We start from the raw sequence: 22588 nt of genomic DNA, 5'->3' as shown, positions 1-22588 counted from the left end.
TCTGGCAGTTGTTTGAATAAAAAAGTGTGAAATGGCGCATATTATATGATTATGGCCGTTGTTAAGTATCTATGTATCGGTGGTTATACAGTGATGAGCACGCTAATAACAGGCAAAATAGCTCAAAAGATGGAAAACATATTACATTGCGAAACAAAAAGAGATGAAACTTGTGGAGGTGGAAATTACCGTTATAAACGTATCAAATTAACATTACAATGTATACTTTCCCACGTTTAGACGTCGGTGACAGGAGTATTTTATAAAATTCTACTGTCACAGTGACAGTTGTCATACCCCTCTAATTCGTCTAAAGGTGGTAAACTATGTAACTTAATGTTATTTTAGACGTTTATAACGATAATTTCCACCTCCACTAGTTTCATCTCCTTTTGTTTCGCAATGTACTATGTTTTCCATCTTCTGAGCTATTTTGCCGGTTATTAGCGCGCTAATCTCTGTATAGGATCTGACAGTTGTACTTCAAAGAGTTGTATTAGTTAAGGCCCATTTATACATATCAGGGCCGTGTCCGTTCCGTGTTAAGACAGGGCCCGGTCCAAAAAAAAAAAACAATATGTACTCTTATGAGTATATTTATACATTGGCGTTTCCCGCACGTGGCCCGTCCGGGCCCGGTCTGAAATTAATCCCAGCCGATATTTTTGCTGTCGGCACTGGCGATGCACGAAAATGACACGGATCGCAGGGACTTGTATAAACACGATTTTATTGTTTTGTGAACGCCACTGCTGGAAAACAGACAAGCAATAGATATTGTGAGGTAAGATCTTCTATCCAAGCCGAAATATTTTCAACTATCCTTTACACAGAGATATGTAATAACGTTTTCCTCTCTTATTCGGCCCGGTACGCACACTGCCACAACCCGGTTGTATATAAATATTGCGTTAAAAATACCCGGACTCGGCACTGACCCGGAACGGACACGGCCCGGGTATGTATAAATGGGCCTTAATTTAGCAATTTCAAAAGTCCCTTAAAATATAAAATTTTAAAAATATGCGTTTAAAATAAAATTTCTTTTCGCCGTCATTTTGTTTTTCAAAAAAATAATGTCAAAGTCGTAATCAGCTTAAGTACCTACGAAAGTAATTCCGAAGTGTCTGAACAATATGCGGTTTTAAATCTTCATGACGTTTTCGGCATTTAGAAACACGCCGTCTCTAATTCGTGTCTCTTAAACTGCCCTTTTCAAGACAGTATTAAGTAGTAGCCAAGCTAGGACAGTCTCTTGTCAGAGTCCATTCTTTATCTTAAAAGTTCGACAACTTAAAAGTACGTCCAAGCATATTCAAAGCAATGTTTTTTAAATGCAATAAAATCAACAACTTGGTTAATCATGGTTAGTAATCCAAAATAGAGGCATATAATATATCGACGCCTTATCTTCTCTCCACAAAATGCTCTAGTGCTAGTGTCTTACTTAATGTAATGTGAAATTCATGTCATTCAAATATGTGATTTTTGTTTACAAAATATTTTTAGAATGAAACACTTGAAAGTGTTTATAATTTATTGAGTACATACTTACTCATATCATTGTCGAAAATACTTTTTTCTACATTCTAAACGTATTAGCCTTAATTTGATTTTAATTAAATTATAAAATTGCAGATAACTTTATTAATAATTATTTATAGGCCTGAATCCCGTGTACCAAAAAACAAATTTGTTAATAGTGTAACGGTGTCTAGTCGGACTAACTTTGATATACGTGAACACTGGAAAAGGGAAGTTTTAATTGTGGAACAGGTTACAGGTTTCGAACGTCAGACTACGAAAACGTCCCTTGTATTTGGTCGGACAGAACTTCCAATTGATTTGTTACCCTTTAATTACACTCTCATGGAAAAATCAGACTGCTATTTACCACCAATAGAATTCCTGTCAGTTGACATGTTTTACGGGTCGGACTTATTAAAGTGCCCAACATATTTGTCGGACAAACATTTTTTCATGTATTGTATAAAGTTTGCAATTGAATAAACATAAATACAACCTGCTAGTTTTCACAATCATAATAGCCAGGGAGGTAGTGTCAAATTTGACCGGAGCATTTTAGCATGGCTGTATTCTTTTTATTTAGGTAGGTGTTCCAAAGCTTATTAACAAATGATGTGTCAGCTGGCCCAAAACCGGGGATTTTAGACAAGAAAAGGTAAAATATGAAAGTTGATGGACAAACGCTACAACTTAAATGTCAAATATTTATATACGTTACTCAGAACATTTGATAGAGGTGCTTACTTGGCTCCTACCTTTCACTCAGAAGATCCGGGTTCAAATCCTGGCGCGAAAAATTCTTTTTGGTTTTTAAATTGACATTTTATTTTGAAAAATAGTTATTTTTATAATACCACGGCATGTCCACTTGGGCAGCTAACATTTTTTGCATCGTACATGATGCAGCTGACGCTTTTTTATTACAATCTAAAATTCATAAATTATTGATTTATACTTTTTAATCTTTGCCACACTAGTCCAAGAATATTTTTTTATTATTAACTAGCTGACCCGGCAAACTTCGTACCGCCTTAAAACTAAATAATGTTTGAAAGTTTAATACCTAAAAATTACCAGAAAGTCAAAAAATACTAAAAAATAATGCGTACCTATACTTTTTTCTACCAAATGCATAGTTTACGATTCTATAGGGGACATTGGTACAGACAAACATTAATTTTTATGGATTATAGAGAATAGGGAAATATTTAGATTGTTATTAAAAAATGGGGGTTGGTGAGAGAAAAGTGAAAATTTAGGGTTGTATCTTTCGGTTCTACAACATATAAAATTAAGAAAAAACAGTTTGTCCAAAAAAATAATAAATAATGTCTCCCTTTCCACTTAGATTGTTGGTCTTTCCAACTCAGGAACCTTCAGAGGTTCATGTACAACAAATTTGCTTATTAAGATCAATCATAATATTATGACCAAGAATGCATAGTTTGCGATTCTATGAAAGACAAACAGATTTTTTACATTGTCTCGTATAAATAATAAAACCGTGGTATTATACAAATAATTATTTTTCAAAATAAAATGCCAATTTAAAAAACAAAAAGAATTTTCCGCGCCAGGATTTGAACCTGGATCTCCTGAGTGAAAGGTAGGAGCCAAGTAAGCAAGGATATCAAATGTTCTGAATAACGTGTATAAATATTTGACATTTAAGTTGTAGCGTTTGTCCATCAACTTTCATATTTTACCTTTTCTTGTCTAAAATCCCCGGTTTTGGGCCAGCTGACACATCATTTGTTAATAAGGTTTGGAACACCTACCTAAATAAAAAAAAACAGCCATGCTAAAATGCTCCGGTCAAATTTGACACTATCTCCCGGCCTATAAACTTGTCAGGATGACAAGTTCCACAAATAAAATCACGTTCCACATTTAATACTTCCCTGTTCCAGTGTTCCCATACATTAAAGTTTGTCCGACTAGACACCGTTAAGCCATTAACAAATTCTCAGCTTGCTATTAATCAACTTTTTTTTTGTACGCGGGATCCAGGCCTATTAGCTGTAAGTTAAGTAATATTTTGGTATCGTTTTAATAAACATTTAAATGACCTTTAATAAGAATGCGATTCACTTTTACCCTTAAGTGTTTTGGTTCTGTTCAGTTTTCTAGTTCTCCGTGCCACTGTTCAGATGAGAAATGACACTTCTCAGGGTTTGGCCTTGGAAACTTTTTGTTTAGCATGTTGACGGACAGAACCACTATAGACGTCTAATTTCCATTGATGTAATGTGACACAACGTCTATATACGTTGCATTTTCCCCTACTCAACTTTGCAAAATACTTACATAATCACAACACTTGCTTATACATTTGACGCACTGTCCGTCAACCTGTTAAAGGGGACATTTTTAGACAGAAATCGACAAAGAAACAAAACTGTCACTCAATCTTTTGCACGGTCGTCTGATACTCTCCTACCGATTGGTGATTTATCTCTTGCTATTAAGAACACCACCAGTTTCCCTCATACTGTTTACTTCGGATTTTCCTCTCTTTTTTTCTGTTTAATGTTCATTCGTTTGTATATTGTTGGTTATAGTTTCTTCTAACGCTCCTCTTTTGATCTGTCAGTGTTGTATGTCGTGTAATTTTTCTCAATACTTTTATCTCTGCCGTTCCCAGTAGTCTTTGTGTTGTGCTTCTATTGTGTCTTGTTTCTGATGCATATGTCTTTATTGGTCTTACATTCACCTTATAAATTCTTGACTTCAGCTCTGTGGTCTGCTTCGCCATATTATAGTGTCGTAAGGCATCCTCAGCCCCGGATTAAGAATCTTGAGGCCCCTAGGTAACCCAAGCTATGAGGCTTTTTAAGAAACCTAGGCTTTCTCCGTTTTAAATAATTATCACCGTTTTTGACCATGTCAGTTCGCCTGTTGCAAAATAACCCAATATGACTGTGTAGCAGAAATAGTTTTCCCTACAAGTCTTGAAGCTGGGCTATAAAACATTTGAAGTGCTCTAGTTAATCTTCAAGTTCAGACTCAATGTCATCAGGATAGTTTTCATGTACTTTTACCCAACACACTCATTTATTAGAGTATCACTCAATTTTTTAAAAACACAAAAGACCAAATACTGAGTTTACTGGCCCGTACACTGTCAACCGACGAATCTGATCAGTAATTAGCTTATCGAAGATTGGTGGACACGTTTCAACCTTTAACTTTTGTCCACACTGTAGAAAAACTTCCAATGAAATTAGCATCATCAAAATGTAGTTTTATTGCTGGTTTTCGTTTACTCGCGTCGGAATATTCAGAGTATTGTAGATCGCAGGTCTTCTGCTCGTAGTAAGCAAAATTATGTCTTTGGGATCAAGAACTCCAAAAGTGAATTTAGAAGTTGAACTGCAGTTTGAAGTTCAATCTCTTCTTTTCTCTCTGTAATGATTTACTGACACCGTAAACGCGTCCTAAAATTGTTGCCCAAAACTCATTTATTATGAATGATTCTTTTTTACATTTCTTTCAACAAACACCTCATGAACTGTTTCAGCTTTTATTTCTGCTTCAGCTTTTATTTCTGATTAGTGTCTTCAAAAAGTATTAATAGCAGATTCAAAAGCGTTGTAACCTTTAGACAAACGTCTTGTTGCATGTGCCCTTGCAGACCATCTTGTCCTGCTTGTTCTTTTAAGTACTAGATCGTCGCAAGTGAGGTCGATTATAATCGCAGATATTTATAGTGCAGTGTCATTTAAGCATTTGATTATAACTTCCCAACGGTGGCTATAGGCCGAAAAAATTTGTACCTACACGATCTGAACAAACCCAAAATACGATATTCCATTTGAGGGAGAATACGTTAGCCAATCTCTTTGAATATTAAATTTGTTCCACTGATATATTTTCGAAAAACCATAGATTTTGTAAAAATCTTGTAATGCCTTCAAAATTTCTTTTTGATACTGAAAAACTTTCATCAAGTTTTTTTACATTCTGAAGACCTTTCCCGATACAAAATCTCCGTACTTCTTTAGTTATTGTATTCCGTAATTCCAGTAGCGGTTCTAGACCAAAAAAACTGGGGGGGGGGCAAGTCACAATAGATTTTGAGTGATCGGTTAACAAAAGTCCTGTAAAAACTGGGGGGCACCTGCCCGCCCTCAGCCCCGGGCTACAACCGCCACTGCATAATCCTATGTCGTTTTCCGAATTTAGGACCCAATTATTTATCTTTAACTTCAAGTTAGTTTCGGTTTCTGGTTCTTTAACTTCCTGAACGGGAAAAGTACTGTCGTTACATGTTTTTTGATCTTCTTCAGTTACGGAAGTTACTATATGTTTCACTCAGTTATTTCTATTTCATCACGTGCATTTTTATTGGTTGCAGCTTCAGTGAGCTTCACTAGCTATAGATTTCCGTGTGAAACTAAATTTATAGACAAGACGGAAACGGCGGGTTCGTTGGGAAAAATATTCCCATGAGATATTTTTGCATAATCACATTCGTGAGACATCCCAGAATAAGGATCAAGAAGTCGCCCACGTGAAAAGTGGGCCAATTTAAAAAAAAAAATTTTTAATCACATTGCAAAAATCAATTTTTTTTTGCCCGGACTATCTTTTTTTAGGTTTTTTGGGCCATTCTGGACAAAAAACTCTCTTATAATTTTTCTCTAAAGTTGATCTTTTTCGAGTTATAAGCAATTTAAAATTTGAAAAACGCGAAAATGGCCATTTTTAAGACTTAATAACTCGGTTAAAAATGATTTTTATGAAAGTCAGAAAGTGACTAAATCAAAGTTTAAAGTCGCCGCTACATGATGCTGAAGAAATCTGTGTCATAAATTTACTATTAAGCTGTTATTTTTAATTAATAAAAAAGAGCGGTTAGATCATATTGACGCCGCTGTAAATGTGAGTGCGAGTAGGATGCACAATTGGATTGCTGGAATGGCTTCTCTCTCGCACTCAGAATTTACAGCGGCCGCACACGTGCATGGCGCGTATTATTATTACTTAAAAATAACAGCTTAGTAATAAAATAATGACAAAAATTTCTTCAGGATCTTGTAGGGGTGGCTTTAAACTTTGATTTATTCATATATTGACTTTCATAATAATAATTTTAACTGAGTTTGTAAGCCTTGAAAATCGCCATTTTTCGTTTTTTTCAATTTTAAATTGCTTATAAGTTGAAAACGATCAACTTTAGAGAAAAATTATAAGAGACCTTTTTTGTCCAGAATGGTCCAAAAAATTAAATAAAAAATTGTTCGGGCCAAAAATATTGATTCTTGCAATTTGATTAAAAAAAAATTGTTAAAAAAAAATTGGCCCACTTTTCACGTGGGTGACTTCTTGAACCTTATTCTGCAAAAAAATCTCATGGGAATATTTTTCCCTTCGAACCCGCCGTTTTCACCTTGTCTATGAAGTAAGTTTTGGTTCTGTTTTCGATCTTGATTAAGTGTTTTTATTTTCTCCTGCTTTTTCATGCGTTTTTCTGTTCCAGTCTCGAATCATCTTTCTTATTTCCATCTGTAGTACTGTTCCTATTACCAGAGGGCATTCATTAGCGATTTATTCTCACAACATGGACTTTCTATGTGAACAAAATATTTATTGTAATGTATTTTTGTACGTCCACCATCACTCTTATGGCTCGATATTTGAATTCTTCAACATTTATAGTTTTTATTTAATTCTAATTATTATTTTTTCATTTTGGGCCCTGCGAGGCCCCCTTTGACGCCGAGGCCCCTAGGCAACTGCCTACTTTGCCTATTGGTTAATCCGGCACTGGGCATCCTGTCAGTATATTTGCGTCTTGTACTTAATTTCTCATTTCTTTAAGTCTCCATGGCTGAACAGTGTGATTCCAAGATATTTTATTTCCGTTAGTTGTTCAATACTGATGATATCGATTTTTATTGTTATGGGACTGGTAGTCCTAGTGCGTCTACGGACGTCACATAAGATGGCTCGCCTAACCGAGGGTTAAAAAAAGGTTTACTCTTTATGATTTTCATCAATAATAAAATTATATCAAATCTGTAATATATTTAAAAATATTAATGTGTTTAATTTCTATTTTAGAGATGGTTCCAGAGTTAGTATGGCTAAAGCCTTCCTTAGACCTCAAAGAAATAATCCAAACTTGCACGTGATGTTGAACTCTACTGCGACCCGCATCCTATTCGACGGCAATAAAACAGCTTACGCAGTCGAATTTGTTTACAACAACCAAACCTTCACAGTTAAAGCTAACAAAGAAATCATTTTATCTGCAGGAACAATGAACTCACCTAAAATTTTATTACAATCTGGAGTCGGACCAAAAGACGCTTTGGACGCTGTTGGAATTGAACAGATTCATAACTTACCTGGTGTAGGACAAAATTTAAGTAACCATGTAGCTTTCAGTATGAATTACTGGGTTAACAGTACAGTTGATACTAGAATTATTACATGGCAAACTTTACAGGATTACATTCTAAGAAGAACTGGACCTCTGGCTAGCTCAGGTAAATATATTTTTAATGTAGACAAATGAAAATGAGCAGACGGGTATAACATTGTTCCTATAGAGTGGTTAAAATGAAAAATAAGTCCTCCAATATGGACAATATACCTCCGTTTTTATTTAGGCGAGAGTCCATATTAGTTAAATATTATTTCTTTAAAAGAATAAAAAGTATAAAGAATAAAAAAGACAGTCGTCCAAGATCAACTCTGAAATTAAATTTTTAGCATGATAATTAAATTTTTATAATATTTTTTGGAAATCTGGAATAGAGTATGGAACTTACTCTAGAACTTACTCCAGAAGAAAGAGGTCCGGATATAACAAAAATAGAAATATTACTCTCATTAAAAACAACTCTTAAAAAATAACCCTAGAAAAGACTTCAAGAGATGCAGAGTTAATGTACGTTCATAACGGAGACCATCGCATCGTATTCTCGTCTAAAATTTAGGCGAGGATAAAAATGCATTATTTTAATAATGCATTTATTTTAAATGCGAGAGTTCAAGTAAGATGTACATATAGAATACATATACAGTAAGATACTATGGTCTAGGCGAGGATAAGGTGCGACGGTCTCCGTTATGAACGTACCCTCACACAATAATAGGGGAACAATCTTTATAAGTCAAAGCATATTATGGTCTACGCTGATGATTTGAATTTGATTGCACGCACCACACAAGGACTTAAAGGGATGGTTACCATATTCTTAATAGCCTCCCAAAATGTGGGCCTTACAATAAACGAGAAAAAACCAAAATATTAAAATTAATTTCAAATAACAGAGATATGGCAAATACCGAATATCGGAGGCCTGGAATATACAAATGGGCGGTAATATTACAGTCTATTATGCGAATAATATTATACGGGCCTCCAGTGTGGCAAGAGGTCTTAAATAAAGCCAAACACAGAGACCTACTTTTTAGAGCGCAAAGAAAACCCATCATTAGGGTTTGCAGTGCGTACAGAACCGTACCAACCATTGCCTTACAGGTAGTGGCCAGAGCTGTAATGAGACACATTATGAACGAGGAGAGGGTACGAATGCATCGAAGGGGTTACGGAGCTTTAGGTTCTGGACCACAAGAAAGAAGAATAAGCCTGAAAAGGTGTTATGATCAGTGGTCAAGGGAAATGACCAAGGCAACCTGGATGGGGACTCTTAACCCTACTGTCGTGAGGTGGTATGAATGCAAATACATGCGCGTCAATTACTATTTCACACAATTTTTGACGGGGCATGGATCTTTCCTGTCATATACATATCGTATAAGAAATAACGAAGACGATTTGTGTATCGAGTGTAGAGTAGTGTATGACATGCACCATGTGATATTCGTATGCCTACGGATCATGCAGGACGAAACTCTCTACAGCTGAGGACGAGGTCCCCTATGGGTGAGAACCAAGAATTAATGCATAACGTCATTGCGAATAAAAAAATGTGTGGTTTGATCATTGGTTTTGTCAACGAAACCATTAATAGAAAGAAAGAGAAAGGATGACTTCAACAAAGATAATCAGTTTTTAATTATTTTTTAACATGTTGTGTCGTTCTGCGCCAGCCGGGAAGGTAGCCAATATAGAGGTCCCACTTCTGCCTCGGGGTAAAGTTTTTTTTATATATACAAATTTTACCCCTGGTGTCAGTAAATATTAGATGGTTTTTATGTATTTTTTATCTCCTAGAACCAGTGTATAGATGAATGGGCTACTCCCACTGGGAGTGGAAAATGGTAGTTTAGTTGTTCTTACAATGTTGTTGTTGTTATTGTTGTTGTTGTTGTTGTCTAGTAATTTTCTGTCAATTTATGGTGGCTGTAATGATAACGTGATCGCGCCCCTCTCCTATTACCATACACATAAGTCAGCTACCTTAAGGAAAGTGGCTGACTGCATGCGTGGGTGTGGTAGCGGGACCGGGTTGCCATAACAGTCACGGAGCTCACGCAGAGAGTGCTAGATAGGGGTGACGAGCAAAGCTGGCGGGTCAGAGCAATGCCCGCTTAGGTCGGTTCTAGGCCCGCCGGTTAGAGAAAGAGGGGGTGAGTTTCGTTGGTAGGCGGCTTGCTACTTTTAGACGTAGAGAGTTGAATCCAACACTCCTGGGAAAATTTCCCAGAAGACTTCCCAGATTCTCACAAAAAAAAAGGTTATGGTCTATCAGACAGGCCCTAATCACAGAGATAGAGCTAGAAACGCTTTACAAAGCTTCAGCAAAAAAGCTCTAATTTTGAGGATGTAAATAAGTTTAGTTATCTGGTTTCTCTCATAAAAAACAATAATAACACATCTGAAGAAGTAAAACGAAGAATAGTGCTAGCGAACAAAAACTGTTTTCTTGGACTAAACAAGAATTGAAGCCAAAAAGCAAGCTAACAATATATGGAGAACACTATGGGAGATGCACATGGGAGATGGACATGGACCATCTCCAAAACAGACGCAGATCGTCTGATAATCTGAGCGGTATAATGAGCGCAATATATGAGGATGGCGTTTGGAAAAGGCAATATAACTTATATAACTAGACTGAGAGTTTAACTTACTGAGCATTCCTAAATGGTAGTTATGTATTATGTATGTTTTATAAAAATAGGTAGGAATATACCGGGTGGTGAATTGGAAAGCGGGCCATAGGAAACTCAATGTAAAATTCTAAACTGTTGAATTCCTGCTTCCCTAAATATTTTACATCAAAAGTCATAAGAAACTATTTGTAGAGAATTGAAATCTGTATTGAAAACAACTGTTAATATTGTTCTACGAACAATAATTATTCAAAATTTTGTAAAAATATAATACATTTTTCAGAGTAATACGCCAAAGTTAGGCCACACGCAATACCATAATGTGTATAAGGTTGCATTTGTTGACAATAAATTTATTATATTAACAATTTGAACTGTCAATTTTTTTATTTATTTTATCAATTACTGTTTAAAACACAATAAAGTTGATAAGATACCTTTAGTTAAGGAGAAGTATTAATAATAAAGATATCTTCTTCAGTCAATAATGTGCTCACTGTCAGTTAAATAATAACGTGTGGCCTAACATGCCCACACATACCTACTGCGGTAAATACATTATATTTTTCAAAATTTTGGAATGTGTTTAAATCGTAGAACAATTGTAACTTCTGTTTCTAATACAGATTTCAATCCTCTACAAATAACTTCTCATGACTTTTGATGTAACATAATTAGGGAAGCAGAAATTCAACAGTTTAGAATTTTACATTGAGTATCCTATGGCCCGTTTTCCGATTCACCACCCTGTATAGGCTGGACATGCGTCAGGAAGAAATGAATATTACCCTCTCAGACGCACCCTATTAGCGGTACCGAAAGAAAATAGGAGTTAAACTAGACAAAGACTAAAATGGAGGGACGGTGTGGACGAGGATGCGAGGAAGATAGGCGTAGCCAATTGGAAACTCAGTTGCGAAGCCAAAAGCGTTAACGTTAAGATTGCTTTTCGTAATGAAATACAGTCGAACCCGCTTATTAGATTACCGGTTATAGGAATATCCCGGTTTATGGAATATAAATTCGAGGTCTCGAAACGTTTCCATTTACTCCTTAATAAATTTATCCGTTTATTGAAATACGTATTAATACAACAAGACCGCTTATTAGAATATTATTCAGGCCAACGAATAAATTTTTACCTACAATTTCGAATTTCGTAAAAATTTAAATTATGTCTGGTATTATGGTTTCTACCCAAGGGCTCCGAAGGCCTGTAGTGCTGTTTTATTTATACTAGCAGGCGGACTGAAAAGTTCGTAGGCTAACATAGAAAACAAATTGTTTTTGATAAAATTTGATTTTATTATTCAATATACTTACCTTCGAGGGCGACACAACGATTATGGCCGTCATACAAGTTTTCAGTACTATTTTTATAATAAATTTGTCTTTATCCTCAAAATAAGCCTCAGTTTTGGCGATTAACTCTTCACTGGTGCTAAATTTCTTTCCAGCGAGCATTCTATTGAGATCAGCTAACAGGTAGTAGTCAGCAAGAGCCATATCTGGTAAATACGGTGGCTGCGGAGGCAATTCGAAGCTTAATTCATTACATTTTGCCATCGTTTTCAATAATTTATTACACGGTGCGTTGTCTTGATGAAACAGCACTTTATTTTTCTTCAAATGGGGCCATTTTTAAGCGATTTCGTCGTGTAAACGCCCCAATATTGCAATGTAATAGTCGCCGTTAATGGGTTTTTCCTTTTTAAGGTAGTCGATAAATATTATACCATGCTCATCCCAAAATACTGACGCCATAACCTTGCCAGCCGACTATTGCTTCTTTCCACGCTTTGGAGTCGGTTCATCACGTGTAGTGGACCCGGCAGACTGTCGATTGGACTATGGTGTGAAATGATGGAGCCATGTTTCTTCCGTTGTAATATATCGACGCTAAATTTCGGTTTTATTACGATTGAATAGGTTCAAATTCTTCTCAGAAACACCAACTTGTTGTTGGTTTTGAGCGCACGTGAGCTCTCGTGGCACCCACTTTGCACAGAGCTTTCGCATACCCAAATATTCATGCACAATATACCCAATACATTTCTTTCATATCTTTACAGCCTCAGCTTTCTGAAACAACTTCACTTTAGGGTCACCAAAAATTATTTTGTGGACTTTTTTGATGTTTCCATCGGTAACCACCTCTTTGGGGCGTCCACTGCATGCATCATCCTCGGTGCTTATTTCGCATCGTTTAAACTTAGCAAACCATTTCTCAACGGTTGATTTTCCTGGTGCAGTGTCCGAATATTGTTTACCAAGCAAAGCTTTGGCTTTAACAGTATTTTTTTCGTCAAAAAGCTATCAATTATTAGGGTACGAAATTCCTTTTTATCCATATTTTTAAAACTAACGTAAGTTGCTTCACTCAAAATGCTATATCTCATAAACTAATTGTTCTAAAACTGTCAAATTTATAAACGCATCTTTTGAAGGTTAGGGCTGACTAAAAGTGATATGGATTTAATACCAGTAGCGCCATCTATGTGTCAGCCTACGAACTTTTCAGCCCGCCGATTATTTGGGTTTGTTAGATAGGTAATAAATATTTTATTGCGTTGTTATGAGTACCAATTCAATCGTTTACCGACAAATTCAGTCGTAAAATAATTTCCTTTAATTATTTATATGGGAAATAAGCCACAATTAAAACGAAAAAATAATTTTATTAACGTTTCGACGCCCAAATCGGGTGCCGTTGTCAAAATACAAAATATTACTAAAATAAATAAAAGTGTTGTTGCTAAGCAAAAAAATTCTTCTAATAATTTATTTAATCTTACTCATTTATATTGGCAATTCAGATATATATATTATACATTTTAAAGTAGAAGACTTTAAAATGATATTGCCAATATTTATGAGTTGCGTTCCTGGGACGACTTACTGAAAGATAGTTCATTCGATTACATGAAATCAACCTCAACTCAAGAATATCCGTCATAAAAAATTATAGCATGTGATCTGTCTTTAAAAAGACAACCAAATGCAACGACAGTAAAATTCTCGCGTTAGAGACTTCATAGTAAATCACAAGGGAAAACCAGGAAAAACCTTGTGATACTATCCCGACATCGTAAGTATTTGGTCTTACATTAATTTACTCTCAAAAAATAATACCAAATTCTGACTTGTAACATGTTTAAATTATAAATAATATTAATAATACTAGATATATAAGTAATACTAAAATATAAAATATGTACTAGCTCGATATTATTGACTTATTAATCTTGGTATTTTCTTTCTATTGACTTCCTCTTTCAGTATGGGTAACCACATCCTACTGCATTCTACCGAGGAATTTGCGACACAATTGGTTTCATTTAGCATAATTAGAGCCGCTTCTTTGATTTTTCTCTTTTTACTATCTGATTCTTTCAGGACTATACTTGAATCTCTCCACTGAACTCTATGTTCATTATCCCATGCGTGTTGACATATTTGAGATCTCTCAAATTCTCTATTTTTAATATAAGATTGATGTTCACTTATTCTAACGTCTAATGGTCTTGATGTCTCACCTAAATAAAATTGTTCGCATTCACAAGGTATTTTATAAATGCAATTCTTTGTTCTTTCTTGATCATTGTTAGGTTTAGTTTTAGATAGAATAGATCTCAATGTGTTTGTTGTTTTGAATGTTGTTGAAATGTTGAATTTATTTCCTATTGTTTTAAGTTTCTCGGATAGTCCTTTTATATATGGTATTGATATTTTCCTCGTATTATTTCTGGTGAATGTTGTAGGATCCCGTTCTAAGTTGTTCTGTTCCATTCGATCCAATCTTGACAATTCCTTATTTATAAACGATAAAGGATAATCATTTTTTAATAAAACAGATGTTAACAATTGTTTTTCTGCTAAAAAGGAATTTTCGTTAGAACAAGTAATTTTGGCTCTATCATATAAGGATTTAAATGATTCCTTTTTTAACGTTGATGTTGTGATTTGACTTGTAATTGAGATATCTGTTGGTGTGTGTTGGTTTTCTATACACTTGAGTCTCATATCCAATATCCTTCTTTGAGATCAAAACATCGAGGAAAGGTAGGCTGTTATTGTATTCCTTTTCCATTGTAAATTTTATTGTCTCTTCTTGATCGTTTATAATATTCAGGAACGTATCCAACAATTCTGATCTATGAGGCCATATTGAAAACACATCATCTACATATCTCCACCATACTGTGGGTTTTAAATTTTGTTTAGAAATAATATTAGTTTCGAAATCCTCCATAAATATATTAGCCAATAATGGAGATAAAGAAGAGCCCATTGCTAGACCAAAATTTTGTTTATAGAATTCATTGTTTAGTTGAAAATAGGTATTATTGGTACATAATGTCAATAACTCCATTATAGCTGATACATTTAGTCTTGTCCTAGTTGCCAATGTATTATCATTCTCTAATTTCGTTTTGATTATGTTTAAAGTTTTATCTAATGGTACATTTGTAAATAAACTGTTTATGTCAAAACTTACTAAAATATTATTTGGATTAAATTCAATAGTTGATAATTTGTTTAAAAAATGTTTTGTATTTTTTATAAAAGTGTCATCATTATTAGCAAATGGTTTTAGAATGTTTAATAAGAATTTTGATAGTTCACTACAAGGAGAATTGATGGTACTACAAATGGGTCTAAGTGGTATGTTCGCTTTATGAATTTTCGGCACTCCATAAAAATGTGGTGTCTTACTGTAGTGAGGTGTCATTAATTTTCTTTGATAGTATGTTAGATCATTTTTAAATTTGAATAAAGTTCTATATATTTTGTTTTCCAGTGTCTTCGTTGGATCCTTCGTTAATTTGCTATAAGGTCCATTTGTAATTAGATCTGTAATTTTGTCCTCATATTGTATTTTATTCATTATTACAGTTGCATTGCCTTTATCCGCTGGTAGGATTGTTATGGAGTCATCATTTCTTAAAGTTTTTAAAGCTTTCATTTCTTCTTTGCTGATGTTCTGTTCAATTTGATTAGACTTTTCCAATTCAAGTTTACATAGTACCCTATATTGTTCTTTTTCATGAGTTGGTAGACACTGGGATATTTTCTCCACTGAGCTGATTATGTCTAATTTTGGAATAAGTTAGAATAATTATTAATAATTAGACGTTAGAATAAGTGAACATCAATCTTATATTAAAAATAGAGAATTTGAGAGATCTCAAATATGTCAACACGCATGGGATAATGAACATAGAGTTCAGTGGAGAGATTCAAGTATAGTCCTGAAAGAATCAGATAGTAAAAAGAGAAAAATCAAAGAAGCGGCTCTAATTATGCTAAATGAAACCAATTGTGTCGCAAATTCCTCGGTAGAATGCAGTAGGATGTGGTTACCCATACTGAAAGAGGAAGTCAATAGAAAGAAAATACCAAGATTAATAAGTCAATAATATCGAGCTAGTACATATTTTATATTTTAGTATTACTTATATATCTAGTATTATTAATATTATTTATAATTTAAACATGTTACAAGTCAGAATTTGGTATTATTTTTTGAGAGTAAATTAATGTAAGACCAAATACTTACGATGTCGGGATAGTATCACAAGGTTTTTCCTGGTTTTCCCTTGTGATTTACTATGAAGTCTCTAACGCGAGAATTTTACTGTCGTTGCATTTGGTTGTCTTTTTAAAGACAGATCACATGCTATAATTTTTTATGACGGATATTCTTGAGTTGAGGTTGATTTCATGTAATCGAATGAACTATCTTTCAGTAAGTCGTCCCAGGAACGCAACTCATAAATATTGGCAATATCATTTTAAAGTCTTCTACTTTAAAATGTATAATATATATCTGAATTGCCAATATAAATGAGTAAGATTAAATAAATTATTAGAAGAATTTTTTTGCTTAGCAACAACACTTTTATTTATTTTAGTAATATTTTGTATTTTGACAACGGCACCCGATTTGGGCGTCGAAACGTTAATAAAATTATTTTTTCGTTTTAATTGTGGCTTATTTCCCATATAAATAATTAATCATAAAAATGCCACAAGGAAATAGCTTCAGAACAACAATAATTTCCTTTTTCTACAAACTATACCTATTGCCACCCTCTTGCCTGCTTAAAATTTTTAAAAAACAGTTCCCCCATCCTAATCGCTTGTAAAGTTATAAACGTTTTCGGGATGGCCAAACCATTGTAAATTTTTCTAATTTTTAAAATAATTCAGAGCAACAAAAGTGACTAGTATTTTATGTAACAAAAAACCAAGCTACAATTACCGATTATGTTTCAAGACTAAATAAGTAATTTTCGTATTAAGTATATTATGTATTTTAATACGAAAATATTTACATAATCTATATATTGCATACATTTCATATTAATTACTGTATGCATCCACCTAATATAATGTAATTTGGTCTTCTAATAAATACGTTACGCTATTGTATTATTGACATAAAAAGACCTAAAACCACATACATATTCATATTAACATAGTATGTACTATTATTACGTATATTCAGTACACTTATTACGGCTAGCCACCAATGATCGGTTAATAGAATATCCCGGTTATAAGAATATTTTTGCTTGGCACGAAGGCTATTTAAATAAGCGGGTTTGACAAGGAATTTTAGACCATAAAACAACATAATATATATTTCTACCATTACCATTTAAATAGACTATTTAAAAATTAGGTTAAACAAATCATTTTATTATTGCAATTTAATTATTTTAATTAATTGAGTTAATCACGTTTGCACTTTTGATTATTGTTTTTAGGACTTGCTGTTACCAGTCGACTGCCATCTAAATATGCAACTGCTGATGATCCAGATATTCAAATGTTCTTCACCGTGAGTCAAACTACTTGCTCACCAGATGGCGAAGTTGATGAACCAATTGATCCAACTGATCCTCAAAAACCACAACATGTTTCTATCAGTGCTGTTAATTTACACACCAAGAGTCGTGGTAGAATTACGTTAAAGTCTAACGATCCACTTGCACCTCCACATATGGTAGGAAATTACTTAACAGTAAAAGAAGATCAAGATAGACTTATTGATGCCATAAGACTGGTTCAAAAGCTTACAAGCAGCCCAACTTTAAAAGACAAATGGCAATTTGTTTATGAAAATGTCACTCACGGCACCTGTGCTGACCAATACACGTAAGTATATTTTTGTATTTCAAGATTTCTATAATTAAAAATTTTCTCATTGTGTTTACTATGCAAATTTCTATTATTAGGTACGGTTGTACTAATAAGCGTTGTTTCTCTAGTTAGCAGATTAATTATTTATGTAAAATCCGACATATTATGTGTCTGAAGTCAACTGAAATAACAGTCCGATTCTTCGTCTTTCAACCCTTATTTTAACACGATTTCGTCTAATTGCTTTATGTAGAATACTCTAGTTCACCATCATTTTATTTTACCTGTAGGGCTCGATTTTATTATATTTTATCCACCTGTTGTCCCTAGCTCTTCTTTTATGTTCGTAGTACTTCAAATTTTTCTCTTCTATGTTTGTACCGGATGTCCCAATAAGAATGGCTCTCGGCCATATCTCAGGAACCGTTTATACTACAGCTTTGGAAAAAAAAATTTATAACAAAAGTTGCTCCGAGAAAAGCCTGGAAATTATTTTCATAATTGTAAGTCCACCGCTAGAGGGCGTAATTGAATATCAAAAATTAAAAAATCGAAATTTTACAAAATTTGCCTAATGAAAGGGCACTGGAAATCCAATCATCGTATTCTTAATACAATTCTGTGCATATTTTATTTCACAAGTTTAAGTCTGTCTGTGCAAATAAGAGGTGGGGGTGAGTGGGAACCTTGTTATGAAAAAATCGCTGTAAGTCCGGTTCTGCTTAATAGATTTTTACAAACTTGATCTTGTTGAAAACAGCTCTTTTTCGTCAATGTATTAGTTATAATTTGGAAACAGTCTAATACGTAATATGCCGGCTAGAAGGCGCTATTTTTTTTTTTAGAAATCAAGTTTTCTTTGGAAAATATTAAATACAAGTGTGTATTTTTTTCCTGTATTACAGAATTAGACCAAATTAGCAGCAGAATACCGAAAACCCCATGTCGATACCTTTTTTCTATCTCGAGATATCTTAACAAACGTGTAAATTTTAAACATAACTGTTGCTGTCATATAAGTGGAAATATATAGAAGCACGTAGTGTGCTATGGAAAAAACAAAGGAACATTGTCCAGATGTCACCGTATATAATGAATCAAAACAACAATAAGACAAATAACACTATAAAATATAACAAAAAGAGTGTGTGTACTTTGTACGCGAGTAAGAAGTTATACTTCTATTATTATGATTTTAACGAAATAAATATTTATATTTTAAACAGTTTAATATTATTTCTATTTAAATATTACACTAATTTTAATACTTAAAATAATACCAAAAAAATTGCGTTAATATGTAAATTTTTAAGAAGAATTTTATTCCTGGGTCTATCGTAAATTTTTATGAATTGTTGCCTCTGCGTATTTGCTTTTCTTTCGATGAATCGTAGAAAATGTAAAAACGTCAGATTTTCTACACACATTTTTATTTCCTTATATTTTATTATCAATTATCCTATTCCCAAATAAGATAAATACATAACTGTTATTGTCACCAGTAAACTAAGTTAAGGAAGTCAAAGTGGAAACAAGTAGTGTGCTATGAAAAAAATAGAACTATTAGAAATATTAACTTCAAAATGTCATCATGTGTCAAATCAGTAAAACATAAAAATTTGTTCATTGATGGTTTGTTGCGGTTTGTTTCTATTAAATTTTATATAAAATTTATACAGAGTGAAATTCAAGATGATTCTTACAAACTAAGAAGAATAGCCACATTCTTTGAATGCATAAAAAACGCAACTGTTGCGGCTAGAATATATGCAATGAAGTATCCCAAAAGACGTCAACCCAGTAGTAGAGTTTTTCATATTTTGTTTTGATTTATTATATACGGTGACATCTGGAAAATGTTTCTTTGTTTTTTTCCATAGCACACTACTTGCTTCTATATATTTCCACTTATATGACAGCAACAGTTAGGTTTAAAATTAACACGTTTCTTAAGATATCTCGAGATAGAAAAAAGGTATAGACATGCGGTTTCCGGTATTCTGTTGCTAATTTAGTCTAATTTTGTAATACAGGAAAAAAAATACATACTTGTATTTAATATTTTCCAAAGAAAACTAGATATCTTAAAAGAAAATAAATAGCCTCTCCTAGCCGGCACATTACGTAATAGGCTGTTTCCAAATTATAACTATTACATTTACGAAAAAGAGCTGTTTTCAACAAGACCAAGTTTGCAAAAATCGATTAAGCAGAACCGGACTTATAGCGATTTTTTCATAACAACTTTCCCACTCACCCCCATCTCTTATTTGCACAGGTAGACTTAAACTTGTGATATAAAATATGCGCAGAATTTTATGAAGAATACGATAATCGGATTTCCAGTGCCCTTTCATTAGGCAAATTTTGTAAAATTTCGTTTTTTTAATTTTTGATATTCAATTACGCCCTCTAGCGGTGAACTAACAATTATGAAAATAATTTCCAGGCTTTTCTCGAGGCAACTTTTGTTATAAAATGTTTTTTCCCAAAGCTGTACTATAAACGGTTCCTGAGATATGGCCGAGCGCCGTTCTTATTGGGACACCCGGTACATTAAATTCCCCTCTACAGTAATGTCCCTGATTTATTTCATCTTTTCTGATTCTCTCTTCTCTAGATACCTTACTGCTGTTTCTTTTTAATCAAGTTATCTGAATACTAATACTATATAATACCTATACCACAATACTTCCCCCTATTTTCTCTTGTTTGGTTTGCTTGTATATGTTTTACCTCACCAGATAGGGTTTCATCATCATCATCATCATCATTTATGAGCCAAGACTCTATGTGAGTCTTGGCCGCGTTTACTATTTCCCTCCATTGTTGTCGGTCCTGAGCAGATATTTATTGCTGTACTCCCATTTTGCGTAGGTCATTGGCTACTGCGTCTTTCCATCTCTTTCTTGGTCGAACAGCTGACCTTTTGCCATCGGGCCTTTCCCAGAATGTGGCGTTCAGAAGTCTTTCGTCAGTCGATCTTAGCACGTGACCCGCCCATCGTATTCGGTTTGCTTTAATGTAGCGTACTATGTTTGCATCTCCATATATTGTCTAAAGTTCATAATTGTGTCTTCTTCTCCATTCTCCTGTAGTCTCTTCTCTGCAAGGTCCATAGATAGTCCTCAGTATCTTTCTTTCTAGTACCAGTAAGTACCCGGGTTTAGTACCCTAAATTTATTATTTGAGTTTTATTTTTGGTAGTGTTTTTAGTTAAATTTATTTATATTATTCTGACTTATTTCTCTGTCTATCAAAAATACAGCTATGCCTCTTTATCCTAAATGTTCCAATGCCTTATCAGTGGTGCAGTATTGTCTGCCTACTAAAAATGTCTTGAGCTCGTAGAATCTATTGTAACTGGCTGAATGACTTATGTCTATAAAAACAATTTATCCCCTCATATACGTCTTCTCCTATCTTTAAGATTCTACGTCTTCACTACTTTCCTATTGGCATCCCCATTTCTTAATTTTTCATCTATTTTTATATTTGGTTTTATTAGTTCTATTTTGGTCATGTATAACATTAGAATAGGCAACTGCAACTAGTTTCATCGGCAAATAGAAAATAATCAATAAACCTTTACTTCAAAGAATTTCAGCTTAAAGTGCGTTTTAATACTTAGTAATACTTAATTTATATGTTACAGCTTTGACTCTGATGATTACTGGCGCTGTGCTATCCTCTACAACACTGGTCCGGAAAATCATCAAGCTAGTACACTTCGTATGGGGTCCACAGATGATGAATGGTCTGTTGTAGATGAAGAACTTAGGGTTATAGGTCTCCACAATTTGAGAGTATCGGACGCTTCGGCTATGCCTGTGGTTACCAGCTCTAATACTAATGCTCCAACTGTCATGATTGCCGAGAGATGCGCTAACTTTATCCACCAAAGGTGGGGACATAATATCTAAGCATTACTTTATACATGAAATTATTGATATTATATTATTTTATAATCTTAATAAACTAGAATTTTTTAATTATTTTGTTTTAATGGAGAATATTACGAAACATCGTTTCATCTTCTCGTCGAAATACGTTCACGGTTCACCTTCATAAATTGGATATTTGAGCGTGTGCATCTCTTCTCAGCAATTAGTTTTTTTTATTTTTGGCAAGTTTTGAACTAATCGTCATTAACAACCTTGCTCTATTTCTGAAGAGTCCAATACATCATATGGGTCTAATGTAGAGGTAATCAGAACGAGAGCGCTGTCCTTAGTATATCCTACTGCAGAATATTGCACTCCTGTCTGTCTAAACAGTTATCACACAAAAGTCATATACCCTATTCCACGAACATACGCCTGTTTTGGATTACTTCGACAACGAATATTTTACTGTGCAAAATAAGAAGAACGGAAGTAAATTGCAAATTACATTGTTGTTTATTGGAATAATTATTAGCGCCATTTACTTTCGTACTTCTTATGTTGCACAGTAAAATACTGAAAATAATTTCGGATATACACCTTAAGTCCAGAGCGACCAATACGAAATTTTTGGTCTTGCAAATCGTCTGACAAATATCTGTCTTTAAAGTAAATAGCTCTGTAGCTCACAGCATTCTTTGGATAAACGTACTTGTGGGAGTCTGCATTTTCCCAAATGTAGGTAGTGAAATCAAAGTTTCGTAATCGGCTAATTGACGAATATATCTCTCATCATGCTTGCAGTTGGCCCTTGGTAATTAGCCAGAGTCAGGCAAATATGCAATAGTGCATATATTATATGCATTTGCATATTTTTGTAGCTTCTTTTGAATTTTGCATATACTGGTATATTTAAAAATAAAGTGCATATAATAGGTTTTCAAAGCAAATTTATTTGTTTATTCATGGTTCAAATACCTTCGTACCTGATATTT

At 33.9% G+C, this 22588-nt stretch overlaps 1 protein-coding gene across 3 annotated transcripts in view; it reads left to right on the top strand.

The window, feature by feature from the left end:
• Nucleotides 1-21701, top strand: part of LOC114340667 (glucose dehydrogenase [FAD, quinone]) — a 328247-nt gene extending 306546 nt beyond the window's left edge. For 2 of the 3 annotated variants that reach the window (XM_050659319.1, XM_050659318.1), the window contains exons 6-8: nt 7594-8021; nt 17334-17724; nt 21365-21701. In XM_050659319.1, the coding sequence (XP_050515276.1) occupies nt 7594-8021; nt 17334-17724; nt 21365-21632 (1087 nt within the window). In that variant the 3' untranslated portion in view covers nt 21633-21701. The remainder of the gene's footprint in view (nt 1-7593; nt 8022-17333; nt 17725-21364) is intronic. The other variant, XM_050659320.1, reaches the window with a different exon arrangement.
• Nucleotides 21702-22588: the final 887 nt, after the last annotated feature.

The sequence above is a fragment of the Diabrotica virgifera genome, chromosome 8 (assembly GCF_917563875.1).
Source record: "Diabrotica virgifera virgifera chromosome 8, PGI_DIABVI_V3a".
NCBI lineage: Eukaryota > Metazoa > Arthropoda > Insecta > Coleoptera > Chrysomelidae > Diabrotica > Diabrotica virgifera.
The sequence above is the reverse complement of the archived record's forward strand: the minus strand, read 5'-3'. Positions and strand labels throughout refer to the sequence as shown.